We start from the raw sequence: 15,069 nt of genomic DNA, 5'->3' as shown, positions 1-15,069 counted from the left end.
CAGATATCAGATGTTAATATTATTAACAAAACTATTAAGGAATATTTTTCTTTTCTCCCCAAAATAAAATAGCAGCAAACATTAAAATTACCAGAAACATATTTCTTACAGAACCAGAAACTCACGTAAAAACTTTAATTTAGGGGCTAGCACAATGGTACAGCAAGCTAATTTTGCCCTGCGACAGCAGCACCTTGTACATGCACTGGTTCGTGTCCCGGCAGCCCTCTTCCCATCCAGCTCCCTGCCTGTGGTCTGCAAAAGCAGCAAAGGATGGCCCCAAAGTCTTGGGAGCCTGCACCTGCATAGGAGACTTGGAAGACACTACTAGCTCTTAGTTTCAGATCAGTTCAGCTCTGGTGGATGTGGCCATTTGGGGAGCGAACCAAAGGAGAGAAGAACTCTTCTCTGTCTTGCCTTTCCTCTCTATAAAATATGCCCTTCAAATAAAAACAGATAAATAAAAAACAAAAACAAAGTATGTGGCCTGCAGCAATGGTTAGGTGGTTAAATCCTCATTTCCAAGTGCCAGGATCCCATATGGATGCTGGTTCATGACCCAGCTGCTCCACTTCCCATCCAGCTCCCTGCCTGTGGCTTGGGAAAGCAGCTGAGGACGGCCCAAAGCCTTGGGACCCTGTACCCACTTGGGAGACCAGGAAGCAGCTTCTGGCTCCTGGCTTTCAGATCAACTCAGCTGCAGTCACTGTGGCCACTTGGGGAGTAAACCAGCAGACAGGAGATCTTTCTCTGTCTAAATCTGCCTTTACAATAAAAACAATAAATCTTTAAAACAAACAAATGAAAACAAGTAAGTCCAACCTCAGAAAACTCAAAGTTTGAAAAAACTCTGTGTGCAGCTCTGACACCCCACAAGAGCCAGTCCCATCCTGCTGCAACAAGCTGGGCCAGCGGCAGAGGACAGCCCAGGGACACAGGCGAAACACATCAGGCTGCTGGCCTTCGCCTGGTCTCGACGTGCTCAATGCGGTCATTTGGGGAGTCAACCAGCGGATGAAAGATCCCTCTTTCTCCCTCTCTGTAACTCTGCCTTCCAAATAAATAAATAATAAATAATATAAAAGTGACATCATTGCAGACAGGAAACAGTAACTGTCTTCAAGATAGCTGTAACTTTACAAACTCAAGGAATGTATTTAAATCCAAAAACAAATCAATTAGGTAAAATATAAAGGCTTAAGATCCTAGGATATGATTTGTTTACCGCAGAAAGGTACAGCTGCATTACACGCTCATCTCAGTCAAGTACTCTCTGTGGGCTGTAACTGAACAAGTTTAAGATGTTTTACCCAATGTCTGATATTCAAATCTAAACCCTTGCCCGAGAAAGTCCATGCCAGGATGATTAGTGATGCTATGAAGAGAGCTGTTAGTAAGAGTCTGGAGAACACCTGAGCCCCGTCGACAGGAGGGTTAGACAGGAACAGAAACGCAAGTCTCCCGTCGGCCTCCTCGGGCCCGCGACTGCCTGCGGCCTTCTCCTGCACAGCAGTGTGGCCACTCCCAGACAGCGGCAGCAGCAATCAAACCGAGCTCAGCAGCTCTTCGCTCAGCCACGTCTCTCCCTTCACCTGTCCCGGAAAGCCTCAATGCACTTTTGAAAAATCAAGAAATAAAGTCCAGGGGATGGCATCACAAATGACATACACTGTTAACAGCTTCAGTCAGGATGACGCCCATGGCACGGCAGATGGAGGAACGACACAGGATTTTAAAACCAGCTGACTTCACTGGCCACACTAAGAAGTTCCATACAAAAAACAAACAAATAAATAAAAAGTAGCATTGTGATGCTTTAGCCACTGAATTACTACAAGCTCTCTTAGTTGAGCCATTCCTCATTCCAAAGGTCCACCTGGTAGTAAGAGGCCTAAAGCCAGTCCGTACTGCTGGTCAGGAGCTGCCAAGCCCTACAGGCGCCCCAGAGCACTGGTGGCCAATATGAGGGGAGGCTGCACGCAGCACAGCAGAGCGGGCCGGGAGCTCAGAAAGAAAGCAAAGCTGGGAGTGGGAGGGAGGTGCAGAGAGAAGGCCCCTCCCAGGGATCTGAGGACTGGGACAAGGAAGAGACGGAGGAAGTGGACAGCAAAGCCTCTTCTTAATGCACCCTCTTTGGGGGAAGAGACGGCAGAACCCGGGAAGACAAGGCCACTTACTGGGCAGACGGGCCTGGGCCTGGGATGTGAGCACCAGCCTCTGAGGCAGCGGGCTCTGCCCGGCCGCGAGCGCGGGGGCCTGGGGCTGGGGCTGGGGCGGGCCGGGGGCAGAGGCCTGCGCCGTGCTCTGAGCCCGCAGTTTCGCAGGATGGGCTGGGCTAGCGGACGTGCTGAAGGTCGAGGCGGGTTGGTGTCGAGCAGCACTGCAGGAGGCCTGAGAGCTCTGAAACGGGGCGGCTGCTGCTGCAATCAATAAGGTTGGTTTGTGTAAAGCTGTTAGAGGCTCTTCAATACAACGCAATGTTTCACACTCGAATTTAAAAAAAAACAAAACAAACATTTCACACAGTTCTCAGATGAGAAGCCCTCTCTTGAAGCAGCAGCAGGGGCCAATCTCAGGGCACAGGGCATGAGGCACACAAGGCCCCACCTCTCGTGCGGCCTGTTCAAGTGGAGCCCCTCCGCCACTGCACAGGGCTTGCCTCAGGATGAACCGGAAGCAGAGCGAGCCCAACAAACTCTCAATCAATCCTCTTCCCAAGACACACAGAATGCAGTCTCCATTCTCATCTTTACGGGCAACGCTGGCAAGAGGCACTCCTGCACGTCCATCTGCGTCTCAGAAAACCACCACGGACACACAACACAGAGAAGCCCTCTCTCCACAGGTCACTGCCTCCTGTCCTTCTCTGCAGGAATGGTCAGGTTAACTGGAACCCTAGCCTGTAAACACACCACCACTGTGACATCAACAGTTACCCAAAATGAAATTTCTTACTGGGAGGAGAGCCGGGATCCAGTATATAAAACTAGAAGTCTAAAATTCATGGAGAACTACACAGGATCTTTCCAGAGAACCTATGGACAGTTTCCGTCCCCAAGAAGACTGCTAACAGTGGCCACAGCACAAAGCAAGGGCGGCTACTGAGACATACCTTTTGCATCCGGATTTGCAGAGAAAGTGGCGATCGCTGGTCGTCCTCTCTGTGGGCCCTGTGGAGCTGCCGTGGCTGGGTGGCTGGTGGCAGTCCGGGGCGGGTGTGTGCTGGGGAGTGCCACAGTGCGACCCTCGGGCTTCTGGCCGTACTGTACCGGCTGAAACAACCTGGACAACCATTGGTCCAGGCGGGAGACACAGAGAGCGTCACTGTGCTGCAGATGGCCCCAGGGGACAAAGACCTGCTCAGGAGGCTGTGAGGGTTCCCCACTGGGGGAAAAGCTGGGGATAGATTCTAAGCGTAGCTTTAAGGAGCTCGGAGCCAGGAAGAACTGCTGGAAAGAAGCAAGCCCTGGCACACAACTCTAGTTCTCAGTGAGACAGAGAACGTTATCTTAATTCTTAAGTTCATATCAGCATTGGAAAAGAAAAACACACACTGAGTCTCTAACTCCATCCTTTGGAACAGAATGCTATGGAGTGTGTGGCAGCAGGACAGCGCCATGGCAGCTCACACAGGAACCAAGGGTAGCAGCCGGAATCGGCAGTCAAGCCAAGTGGCCTCTCCTAGATGGCGTCAAGGGGAGGTGCTCCTATCTGCTGTCTGGAAACCAGAACGGCAGTTGGCAAAGACCCCATACAAAGCAACCAGCACACATGGAAGTGAAGCCAGTGCAATATGTTGAGTGCCATTGCTGCCCAAACCCAGAGCACAGGCTGTTACTGCGCTCCTAAGCTGCACAACTGACTGTCTCCCCCAAATCCGTTTTCTTTCTAACTCCAGCCTATATATAGGCACGAATACTTTGTATATTTCTAATCACTAAGTCACTGCTATTTTGAAAACATCATCTGACACCTGCACAAATGAACTAGGGATCCCTCGTAACAATGTCCCTGCAGCCAGACAGAGCCCTCGGCCGGCCCTCCCCATCTCACAGCACACCCTGGCTGTGGTGTCTGGCTGGCCGGAACAGCTGCCACCACATCAGGCCCCAAGCTGTGCCCCATGGAGGTGAGTAGCTATGGGCACTGCCCAGGGGCCTTTGTCTTTGTCTTTCTTTTCACCACAGACAGCCCACCAGTGTCAGCAGGGACAGGGTGGGGGAAAATTTCGTGCACCTGCCATCCACACGCACGCACCTGCTCGCCTTGAGCTTCACCGCGGCGGGCCGAGGGGTGGGAGGTGGAGAGGTAAAAACCTCCTCCATGAGCTTCCGAGTCACCTTCTTCTTAGACAACAGCTCTGCTTCATGGCGAGTGATCTGACTCTCCAACCCAATTAGGTCAAATATAGAAAGATCGGTTTCCTGAGAAAGGAAAGCCATTTTGCTTCAGAAGGTAGAGAATGCACCAGATGAACTGGAATGGGGGATGGCAGAAGCATCTCCCCGAGTGAGCTACCTGAGATCTCACCCATTCCCGGGGCCTGACTCCTGGCCACCGCATGCCCACAATCAGAATGACAGGGGCACACGGTCTTCCCAAGTGTGGCATGCGCAGTAAAGGCAGCAGGGGGATGCCTGGATTCCTGTGGTAAGCAAGGACAGTGTCCAGGAAAACTCCGCAGAGACGACGTGAAGACAAAGGTCCTCGCCCAGAAGCAGAGGAAGGAGGAACTGTGAACGCAACACAGGTGAGCCACCTCCTCTAGTCCTGGGACCCCCACGTTCAAGAACACTGAGGACAATGCACCCAGCCACACTTCTCTAGGACTTTCAATAATGCAGGATGAATCACAACAGTGTTGGCGAGAGAGACCAGCACGTGCTGTCTGGACGTGAGCAAGCCAGCCACTCATGGAGAAGCACAGGGGCCCGTGGCTCCTCAGACAGCTCTGCACGGAGAACAGAGCAGCAGCTGGCCGGTGGGCGAGGCTGCTACCGAGGACACCACACACCACAGTGTCCAACACCAAGTCCCACTTCACTTCATTGCTATCACTGCACAGAAAATGGTTGAGATTCTAATTTTATCTTTTGCATTTTATGGCTCCTCCGTGCCTGCCCAGAACAACACGGACCCCAGCAGTGCCCTGCAACACCTCTCGTGATAGCTGCCATTGCATTAAGGCCTAGGAACTAGAGCAAGCATAACTGGAACACTGCTGAGCAGGTATAGCCTCAAGCACTTGTAAAAGCAGAAGGGGAGTAGGCTGGAATGCAACTTCCAGAACTGACGGCTCTATAGTCGGCCTTGAGAAGCTCTTGGGCACTGACTGGGCTCCCTACTCACCTTCCAAATGTCCCTATCCAGCGCCTTCAGGACCAGAGAGGCCAGGCGGTAGTGCAGAGGCCCCGCCACGTAGGAAGCATGCGGCAGCCGGGGCTCCACCAGCCCGGGGTGGTTGCAGATGCGCTGTAGCCTTATCAGCACGCTTAGGACGCTAACAAAGTGTCCGCTCTTTAGAGCCTCCTGAGTTCTGCATGGGGAGAAGTGGACAAGCACATTGATCACCCAGACTGCTCACAAGCCACAACCCAATTCCAAAACACAGGGGTGGCACCATTTCTTGGGCTTTGGTTAATGAGTTAGTTACGCAAAACACTCCAGGTTTCCTGCTCCCGCACCCACCAGCAGAAAGCGACTGTGTGACACCTCATCTGTTCATTGCCTGTCAGTCTGGGTGCCCAGAAGGCACTTGCCCTTCTACTAGGAAGGCCACTCCACAGGCAAGAGTCACGTGTCCAGTCACAGCATGAGTGCAACGAGTGTGTCGAAGGAGACGAGCAGGGGCCACTGAGTGCACTCTTCCATGGTTTGTTTTAATTATCTATTTTTTTTTTACTTGAAACAGTTCACTTCCAAAGGTGGGACAAGAGTCAGGGCTGGGCTGAAGCCAGGAGCCTGGAACTCAATGGGAGAGTCCCCTGTGGGTGGCACGGCCCCACTATGTGAGTCATCCCAGCATCCTGCCAGGGAGCACAGGAGTGGACAGCTGGAGTCAAAGCACAGACAGGACTCAACCTGCGCATTCTGACACGGGATGCAGATGGACAAACAGCACAGCATGTTAATTTCTGATCCAATGCCTGCCCCCAAAGTGCACTGTGAAGGCCCAGCGGTATTGGCTAAGGAAGAGGCTGGACCACCGCCAGCCCGGGGGCCAGGCTGTGAGGTGATTGGGAAAGCTGCCAGCAGCAGTGCTGTTTCCATCACTAGAGCTCCCCACTAAAGTGCCTGGAAACACAGCAGAGAACAGCCTAACTGCTTGGGTCCCTACACTGCAAGAAGCTCCTGGGCTTGGACCAGTCCAGCTCAGCTCTGGCCATTGTGGCCACTTGAGGCATGAACCAGGAGATGGAAGATTGTCCTTCTAACTCTGCCTTTCAAATAAATAACCTCTGAATAATTAAAGAAACAAAAAAGAATGAGTCTCCAGGGAGAGTCTTTGTCCTGTGCTCACAGGGAGTGGCAGGTGAGCAGGCCACGCCGTGGGTGTTTTAACACAGTGCCTGCAATGGCAGACAGACAGGACAGACCCATAACTCATACAAGGACAGGTCTCCGTAGGTGGAGAAAGTCACAAGGTGAGCTCAGTGCATCACATGCCCCAGATGGGAAGGAGGTGACAGGTCTGACAGACTTGCAAAAAGGAAAGGAGTGGACAGAGCCCTGGCAGGTTTTCAACCCAAAACCATGCTAGATGATAGCAACCAGCAGAAAGTCAGGCTGGGAAAACACCATGGGCTGAGCTGGGATACGTAGAACTGGGTGCTCAAAGGACCAGGCAGGTGCAGTGGCAGGCATGAAGGGAGTCTAATGAGACAAGGGCCATGAAGAGGAGCTGGAGAGGAAAGGCAGAGGGGACCGCTCTGCATGGGCTGGGGCAAACCGGGTCAAAGGACACACTCAGAGAGTAGACAGTGCAGCACAGCCATTCCTCACTGGGTGCAGCTCATCTGTGAGAGCTACACAGAAACCTGGCCAGCCTGTCAGAAGCTGGAGCACTCACACGCAGACCCTACAGGACAGCTGCACACAGGATCTCTGCTGGGAGAATGGGGCGTGTCCAAGTCCACACCTACCCTGGCTGCAGAATGACATCTTCGTACAAGGCCTTCTGGCGGTTGGAGAGGCGGCACTTCAAAACGTGCTCATACTTCTTTGTCAACTGCTTCTCCACATCTCTCTTAGTTCTCCTCAAAATAAATGGCTGTGTTACCTGAGGGGGCAGGAAAAGTACCGGGCTGTTGTTGTGGTCTTTCTCCAAGCACAAGGCCTGGTCATTACTTGGCTGAACTCACGCCGTCACACCTACCCTGTGCAGCCTTATGACCACTTTGTGGTAGTAGTCCTGGTTCTCGTCACTAGGAGCTCTCAGAGGGAAGCTCAGGTAAGGCCTGGAGATCCCAGGGATCAGGAAGTGCACCATGGTCCAGAGCTCCAGGAACGTGTTGTGCAGTGGGGCGTCGATCAGAAGCAGGCGCTGCTGACTACAAATACACAGAAGGTCACGGTGAAGCACCACACAGCAGGGAGAGCCACCGCCTGGGACGCTGGCATCCCGTTGGGCACTGGCTCAAGTCCAGCTGCTCCACTTCTAACTCAGATTCCTGCTAATGGCCTCAGAAAGCAGTAGGAGATGACATAAATGCTTAAGCCCCAGAACCCATGTGAGAGACCTGGCTCAATTTCCCAGCTTTGGACCAGCTCAGGTCTGGCTATTGTGGTCTTTTGAGGAATGCACTGGCAGACTGAAAATATTTCTCTTTCTTTCTCTTTTTCTATGTAATTCTGACTTTCAAATAAACAAACCGTATCTAGGAAAGAGGATGAAGACACGGATCAGCTTCCTGAGCTCTCGGGGTCTCTACCATGTGCACCATGATAAAGTGAGGAGCCATGTGTCTGCAGTGACAGCACTGCCCACACGCGAGCCACATGCGGTGCCAGTGGGGGTCAGACCTCTGCAGGGTGAAGACGGCTTCCCAGTGCCTCTCGGTCATGCCCTTCACACGCTGCATCTCGTCGATGACCAGGCACTTCCAGCACACGCGGGAGAAGGACGCGTACCCCTTGAAGAACTGCTTGTAGGACGTGATGCAGATGTGGAAGCTGTTGGGCTCGGCCCACTCCTGCAGCACACAAAAGACACTGCCACCCTGCTCTCATGCCTGTGTCCCCGTGACACAGCAGCCCACCTTGCAGCACTAAGCTGCACTCTTTCCACTTAAAACAATTTTACTCATTTTTCTCAGCACTTCTATCACTGCACAGAAAGCTGCAAGCCGCTTGCAGGCAGGGGCAGCCACCATCTGAAGTGAGTACTTCCAGGGCTCTGAAGGTACAAACTTTACAGCATAAAATCACAAGAGGGAAGAGGTACTCAGAAGGTGACAAACGTTATCTAGCGCTGCCAACTGGGTGTGCTATCACCTTTCAAAAAGAGTAACAACTGCAGATGGTGTGACAGTTTACGGCGGCCTCTGCCCTGCCCCACATGGAGGGCACAGGAGGAGGGCATCACGCTGGGAAAAGGCAGGAAACATCAATACCTGTCTCTTTGCTCGGAGCTCTCTGTGGCTGCCGACCCAAGATAGAGTCTTGAGCCCAGGACACCAGCGCTTCAGTTCAAGCTCCCACTTGAGGATGTTACGGCTTCTCACCACAACCAGATGAGGGCCCCAGTTACCTACAAGGAAGAAGGAGGAATCACCACCCATGCCAGGCACCCACACCCTGCTTGCCTGACCGGGTCCTCCCTGGCACCACCTGTGCTGCTGCCTTGGGTCGGTCTGCCTGACCCAGACACTAACCGCTCCACAGCCACAGAATGAACTCAGCATCTCTTCAAGTCCCTGGTGAGCACCAGCCTCAAGTCTGTGCCTAGGCAACACTGAGTAAGGGGCAGCAGCAGCCCCAAGCATGCGCCCGCAGCCGGTGCCTCATCTGGGGGTGCAGGTCACACTGGCACCCACCCTCTCATCACAACATCCAAGTAAGCAGTCTCCACCTCATACTTCAGAAAACCAAGGATTTTAAAAACATCATTAGACTATAAACACAGCAATCTAAGTTAAAACGCAAAAATGGCAGACTTCGAAAAACGACTGTGGTATATATACCTACTCTGACTCTGATGAAACAACCAACACCAGAAATCGACCAGGGATGGGGTGAACAACATCAGAGAGAACCACCACAGGGCTCCAGCACACAGTCTAAGCCAGCGCAAGGACACACGTGGAGGACAGAGCCGGAAGGCTGGCCGGCCGCGCCATCTCAAGAGTAACCACACACAAACCTCTGGTGTTCCACTGACAAACACAATTCGGAGCCAGAACCAGCCAAGAAGCTCCCTGGCTGCATGATGCTGGGGCTTCCCAGAGCCAAGTGCACAGCACAGTCATTCATGGCGACATGGTGCTGCCCTGGGCAGTGACCAGAAGGAATGCCCAGAGACGGCTCCCAAGTTGAAGGAGTGACTCAGCAGCTGAAGAACCCCCTATACGTGGGCTCTATGCTCACGGCACACTTCTCCAGAGCACCTGCCCACAGCCACCACTTGCTGACCTTATCCTCTGAAGACAGCCACTCTTCGCATCTGAATGTCAATGTCCAGAGGATGGGGCCCTTGCTGTTCTCTCTGCATGAAGTGTCTACCTACACAGTCCACCCTGAGTGTGTCCCTGTGTTAAAGCCCCCCCACCCCACAGCACTTGGCATCCCACACACAATGCCGCATACACCAGGGTGGGTGCCCAACTCAAGACCAATCAAGGACAGGCAGTGGACACGAAGCCAAATGGCTACATAAGCTGTCTGTTAGCTGTGTGGCAAGAGGTGAGGAGGCAGGCAGGCCTGCGAGAGTGCAGTCTCCAGGAGCAGTTAGCTCTGACAGGACACCCTAGTCTGTCCTAACCTGGAGGAACCCGAGAATAGAAACGCTGTCCTGGTGAACTAAAATCTACCAGGAGACAAGAGAAAGTCTGTGGGGGTCAGCTCAGGGAGTTAGATGAGCACAGACAGACAGCCAACTCATGCCCACAGGGGGCTGTTCCACCTGATCTGCTGCCCTTCTGCAGGACAATGCCTGATGTCACAGGGCTCAGCCCCAGCCTACTGGGGATGCAGATCACATCAGATTTTGAGAAACAAGTTGCTGATGTGCTCCTGAGCCATACCCTGCTGAAGCCACAGGAAGGGTAGACGGTGATAAGAGAACCATATCTAAGCCTCAGGCTCTGGGATTCAGCCTACTGTCAAACAAGCACAACCCAAAAGACAACAAACTCGTGGTACCTTCATTGCAAGCCAGGTGAGCAAAGAAAGCGATGATCTGGACTGTCTTCCCCAGCCCGGCTTCATCTGCCAATATGCCATTAAGGTTCTTGCGGTAGAGCTTGGCCAGCCAGTCCAGGCCGATCTGCTGATAGTCTCTGAGAGCCCCATACAGCAGAGACGGAGCACTGAACTTCACCTGGAGGGACAGAAGCCAAAGAGTGACATCGTGTTGTGACAATCCCCCAAACCTTTCTCAAAATCAAAACCAAAGAAGCCCCAGGAGGGACAGCACTCTGGTTAGGCTGTCCCCTGCGACATCAACATCCCATCCTGAAGTGCTGGTTTGAGTCAAGGCTACTCTGCTTCCAATCCAGCTTCCTGCTAATGTGCCTGGTAAGGCAGAGAAAGATGGCCAAATGCTGGGGAACCTGCCACCCGTTTGGGACAAGCAGATGCAATCCTTGGCTCCTGCTTTGGCTTCACCCATGCTTAACTGTCAGACATTTGGGGGAGTAACCCTTACATGGAAAATAGTATTTCTCTCTGTTTCTCTTCCTTGCAGAACGTTGTAACATAAAGGGCTAAGCTACCACTTGTCATATCCACACCCCACAGAGTGCCTCCTGAGTTCCAGCTTTCTGTTCATGCTCTTGGAAAGGTAGCACTAGGTGGTCCAAGTACTTGGGTTCCCACTACCCAAGTGGGAGACCAGGACGCAGTTCTAGGATCCCGACTTGGCCTGAGCATTGCTGTCATGTGAGGAGGGTGGTGGTGAGGAACCACCGCACAGAAGATCTGCCACTCCCTCTCTGCTGTCCAAATAAATCAAGGTTTTATATATGTGCATATAAAGATCTCATAATACAGTTAAAGATTTATTTATTTACTTATTTGAAAATCAGAGTTAGGGTCGAGCATGGAAGCCTAATAGCTAAAGTCCTTGCTGCGCAACCACTGGGATCGCATACAGGTACTGGTTCGTATGCCAGCTGCTACACTTCTCATCCAGCTCCCTTCTTGAGGCCTTGGAAAGCATAAGAGGATTGCCCAAAGCTTTGGGCCCCTACCTGTGTAGGGGAACCAGAAAGGAAGCTCCTGGCTTTGGACCAGCACAGCTCTAGCTGTTTGGCCATTTGTGAAGTGAACCAGTGGATAGAAGATCTTTCTGTCTCTCCTCTATAAATCAATTAAAAAAAAAAAAAAAAAGAGGTATAGAGGAAGGAGGAGGAGGAGAGGGAAAGAGGAGATCTCTCCAACTGGCTTCAACGGCTGTGGCTGGGCTAGCCTGTGGTCAGGAATCAGCAGCTTATTCCAGGTCTCCCATGTGGGTGGCAGAAGCCATCCGTGGAAGTGGAGCAGTGGGAACACAAGCCAGTGGGACAGATGCCAGCACTGTAGGTGGCAGTCTTTCCCACTACAACGCCAGCGCCCCAAGAGTCCTATGGTAAACCATAGGAAGGAATCCACAAGAGTGACGTAACATAGAGAGAGCAGAGCAGAAAGTACTCTGACTCCGTGTCGGTTGCACAACGTTGCAACTAGGAATCCAGGAACAGTGTTAGTAACTGATACCCACCCCACTTTTCAGACCCTGCCCACTGCCCAGCACCTCACCGCAGTTGACACCCGGGCACTGCCCTTGGGCAGAACAGCCTCCGCAACAGCTGTCACTTCCGCAATGTCTTTTGTGTTTGGTTTTGCGACATTCACTCTCTCTGCAGCTTTAAACTGATCCATGATGAAAAGAGAATCTATGAGGACCAAGTCCCTCCGACTCTCTGGCTCACAGGGAGGCTCCTCGGCATCTACAACAGCAAGACAGATCCAACACCATGAGCAAAACAGGACCGAAGGCTGCAGAATCCACACAATTCAAACACGGCAATGAGTAGCCATCTGTTCACAACCCAAAGCCAGAGCCTTCTCACGACTCTCATGGTGGCAGCACACAGTGTGGCAGGAAGAAGTGCCCAGGGTGCATGACGGGTACAGACAAGGGTATCTCAGCTACAGTAGCATTCCCTTCACCACCTTCAAACAAGGAAAAATGAGAACCCTCCCCAGATGTGGGAAAGGAGATGGGTAGCCTCTCCCACCCATCCCGCAGAGAGCAGGGGAGCAGAAGTGGCCAGGGCCTGGCTGCTAGAAATGCCCTTGGGCGTCCTCTGCAAGCCAAAGCAAAGGTGGGGTTTTAGGCAGGATCCGTGCACCTGTCCATAAAGTCCAGCAAACAGTAGGGCCCAGCGTGGTGGCCAAGTAACCAAAGTCCTCCCCTTATACACCAGGATCCAATATGCGTGTTGGTTTGTGTCCAGGCTACTCCACTTCCCATCCAGCTCCCTGCTTGTGGCCTGGGAAAGCAGTCGAGGACGGCTCAAAGCCTTGGGACCCTGCACCCACATGGGAGACCCAGAAGAGGCTCCTGGCTTCAGATCAGCTCAGCTCTGGCCACTGTAGTTACTTGGGGAGTGAACCAGCAGATGGAAGATCTTTCCCTCTGTCTCTCCTTCTCTGTGTAAATCTGACATTCTAATAATAAATAAATCTTAAAAGAACTGTCTACTAAAAAGTAAACCAAAGTACCTGGCTTCACTGTCAGAATAAAGATGGCAAAATTGTAAGTCCATAGAACTGTGATGTGTATAAATCCAGAGGAAAAAATGTCCTTATCTTTACAACCCAATCAAATACTCTAATAACAGAATCAAATTAATAAATAAAAGCAGAGCTTAATTTTTATTCAGCTCAAGATTAAATATATATACTTCCATTTTTTCTTTCCCCAAAGAGAAGAAAAGGGACGTGTGATGCTCACTCTGAGTACTTTGCCCTCTGCTTAGAGAGCCAAACTTGGTGGAGCGTGGGAGCCTACCTTCGTCCTCACTCGTCTCGTCACTGTCAGGGCTGGGCTGGGGCCACTGGAAACCTGGCAGGAAGGCGCCTTCATACAGCTTCATCAAGTCCGTCAAGGGCAGCTCCGCTGGGGGGTGAAGGGAGAAGGCCATCACTGGACAAGGCCTGGGCTGGCCAGACCTCGCCCCTGTGCCGGACACCACTGCAGGTTTTTTGGAGAGCTGAATGCTTTGCTGCGATGTCACTGGCTGAGACTCTAACCTGAATACCCACAACCCACGGCCTCAGAACCGGCCAGGCTTTCAGATGTACCTCCTTAGCACACACGGACTTCCACAAATGTACTTCTTACAGCATAGTTATTTTTTCTAAAACCAAAGACAGTCAACCATTATTGACAGAAATCTAAATGTTTACAGTAAGATGAAAATCTTTGCAATGAACAAATTCAGATGAAAAAATAAAAATACTTCTGGAATTATCTAATAACGTGTTTAGTAAGACCTATAGACTAATAAAAATGTAATGTAAGGCCCGGCACGATAGTGTAGTGGTTATAGTCCTCGCCTTGAACGCACCGGGATCCCATATGGGTGCTGGTTCTAACCCTGGCAACCCCGTTTCCCATCCAGCTCCCTGCTTGTGGGAAAGCAGTGGGGGATGGCCCAAAGCTTTGAGATCCTGCACCCACATGGGAGACCCGGAAGAAGCTCCTGGCCCCTGGCTTCAGACTGGCTCAGCTCCAGCCGTGCGCTCACTTGGAGAGTGAATCATTGGACGGAAGATCTTCCTCCCTCTCTCTCCTCCTCTCTGTATATCTGACTTTGCCATAAAAATAAATCTTTTTTAAAAAATGTAATTAATGTAAAACATTTATAGAAAATATCTGACAGGTATGCTACATAAAAATACAAAGCACCTAATAAATGTGAAGCAAAAATAAAACAGAAAAAACATGCAAAACAGAGGCACGTGATTGCATCACGGATGAGAATTACGCTGTGACGCCCGCAGCAAGCACCTGCCCGCTTCGGATCAGCTTCCTGCTAATGGGCACCTTGGTTCCTGCCATCCACAAGGGAGATCTGGACTGGTTTCTGAGCTCCTAGCTTCATCCTGGCCAGACCCTGACTGGTGGGACATTGGGGAATGAGCCAAAAGATTTAAGATCTGTCTTTTAAATAAAACGAAAAATAAATTAAAATATTAAACAAGGGTATGGTACAGCATTCCATACGTCAATTCAGCCAATCAGCACAGATCCCATAAAAAGCCAAGAACAAGGGACGCTTGATCCATTGGTGCGGAAAGACAGGCTTTTCGGAATGGCACTGCCAGTCATGGCTGAAGAAAAAACAAACTCAACTTTAGGTTATAGATAAAAGCGGTAACCTTTTGAGGAGCTAGACATCAACTGACCATGTAAGTGGAGGTTTCAGAAGCTGCAAGAGGACACCCTGTGACCGGGAAGACACAGGGCTTGCTTTGTTTTTTCCTCTAACTCATGGCTTGAAGACAGGAGCAGCAGATGAAGCAGCCAACAGTAGAGTCACAGTACTGAGGGATCAGCACCCTCCCCCAGCCGCCACACCTCACGGAAAGTAGGAACACCCACCTTTCTCCCATCCAGAAAAAGAGGGTAGTAAGGAAACAGATCCAATTCCACTGAATGAAGAGCATCTTTCATCAATAAGCACCACAGAAAGACAGCCAAAGCAACTAGGGAAAAGTCGTGGTGCCCCAAGAACACCACACGTCATCAGGAAAGAGGTGCACAACAGAAAAAGCATGCCAAATCCAAGAGCTTCCAAGAGCCCACCACCTCCTGATGGGGCGGACCACGGCCGGGCTGAGCGCACAGGCCCGACAGCGACA

General features: G+C 51.6%; 1 protein-coding gene across 1 annotated transcript in view; it reads right to left on the bottom strand.

Annotated features, from left to right (window-relative positions):
• Window positions 1-15,069, bottom strand: part of EP400 (E1A binding protein p400) — an 80,081-nt gene that overhangs the window by 30,272 nt on the left and 34,740 nt on the right. Inside the window, exons 13-23 of the mRNA XM_040987163.1 lie at window positions 13,214-13,321; window positions 11,956-12,146; window positions 10,360-10,537; window positions 8,613-8,749; window positions 8,023-8,192; window positions 7,376-7,550; window positions 7,143-7,279; window positions 5,350-5,536; window positions 4,258-4,424; window positions 3,113-3,282; window positions 2,178-2,420 (exon numbers count right to left, since the gene is read on the bottom strand). Coding sequence (XP_040843097.1) covers window positions 2,178-2,420; window positions 3,113-3,282; window positions 4,258-4,424; window positions 5,350-5,536; window positions 7,143-7,279; window positions 7,376-7,550; window positions 8,023-8,192; window positions 8,613-8,749; window positions 10,360-10,537; window positions 11,956-12,146; window positions 13,214-13,321 — 1,863 coding nt within the window. The remainder of the gene's footprint in view (window positions 1-2,177; window positions 2,421-3,112; window positions 3,283-4,257; window positions 4,425-5,349; window positions 5,537-7,142; window positions 7,280-7,375; window positions 7,551-8,022; window positions 8,193-8,612; window positions 8,750-10,359; window positions 10,538-11,955; window positions 12,147-13,213; window positions 13,322-15,069) is intronic.

The sequence above is a fragment of the Ochotona curzoniae genome, unplaced genomic scaffold (genome assembly GCF_017591425.1).
Source record: "Ochotona curzoniae isolate NIBS_2020 unplaced genomic scaffold, NIBS_Ocur_1.0 contig_46, whole genome shotgun sequence".
NCBI lineage: Eukaryota > Metazoa > Chordata > Mammalia > Lagomorpha > Ochotonidae > Ochotona > Ochotona curzoniae.
This window is presented reverse-complemented; position numbering and strand designations above follow the sequence as displayed.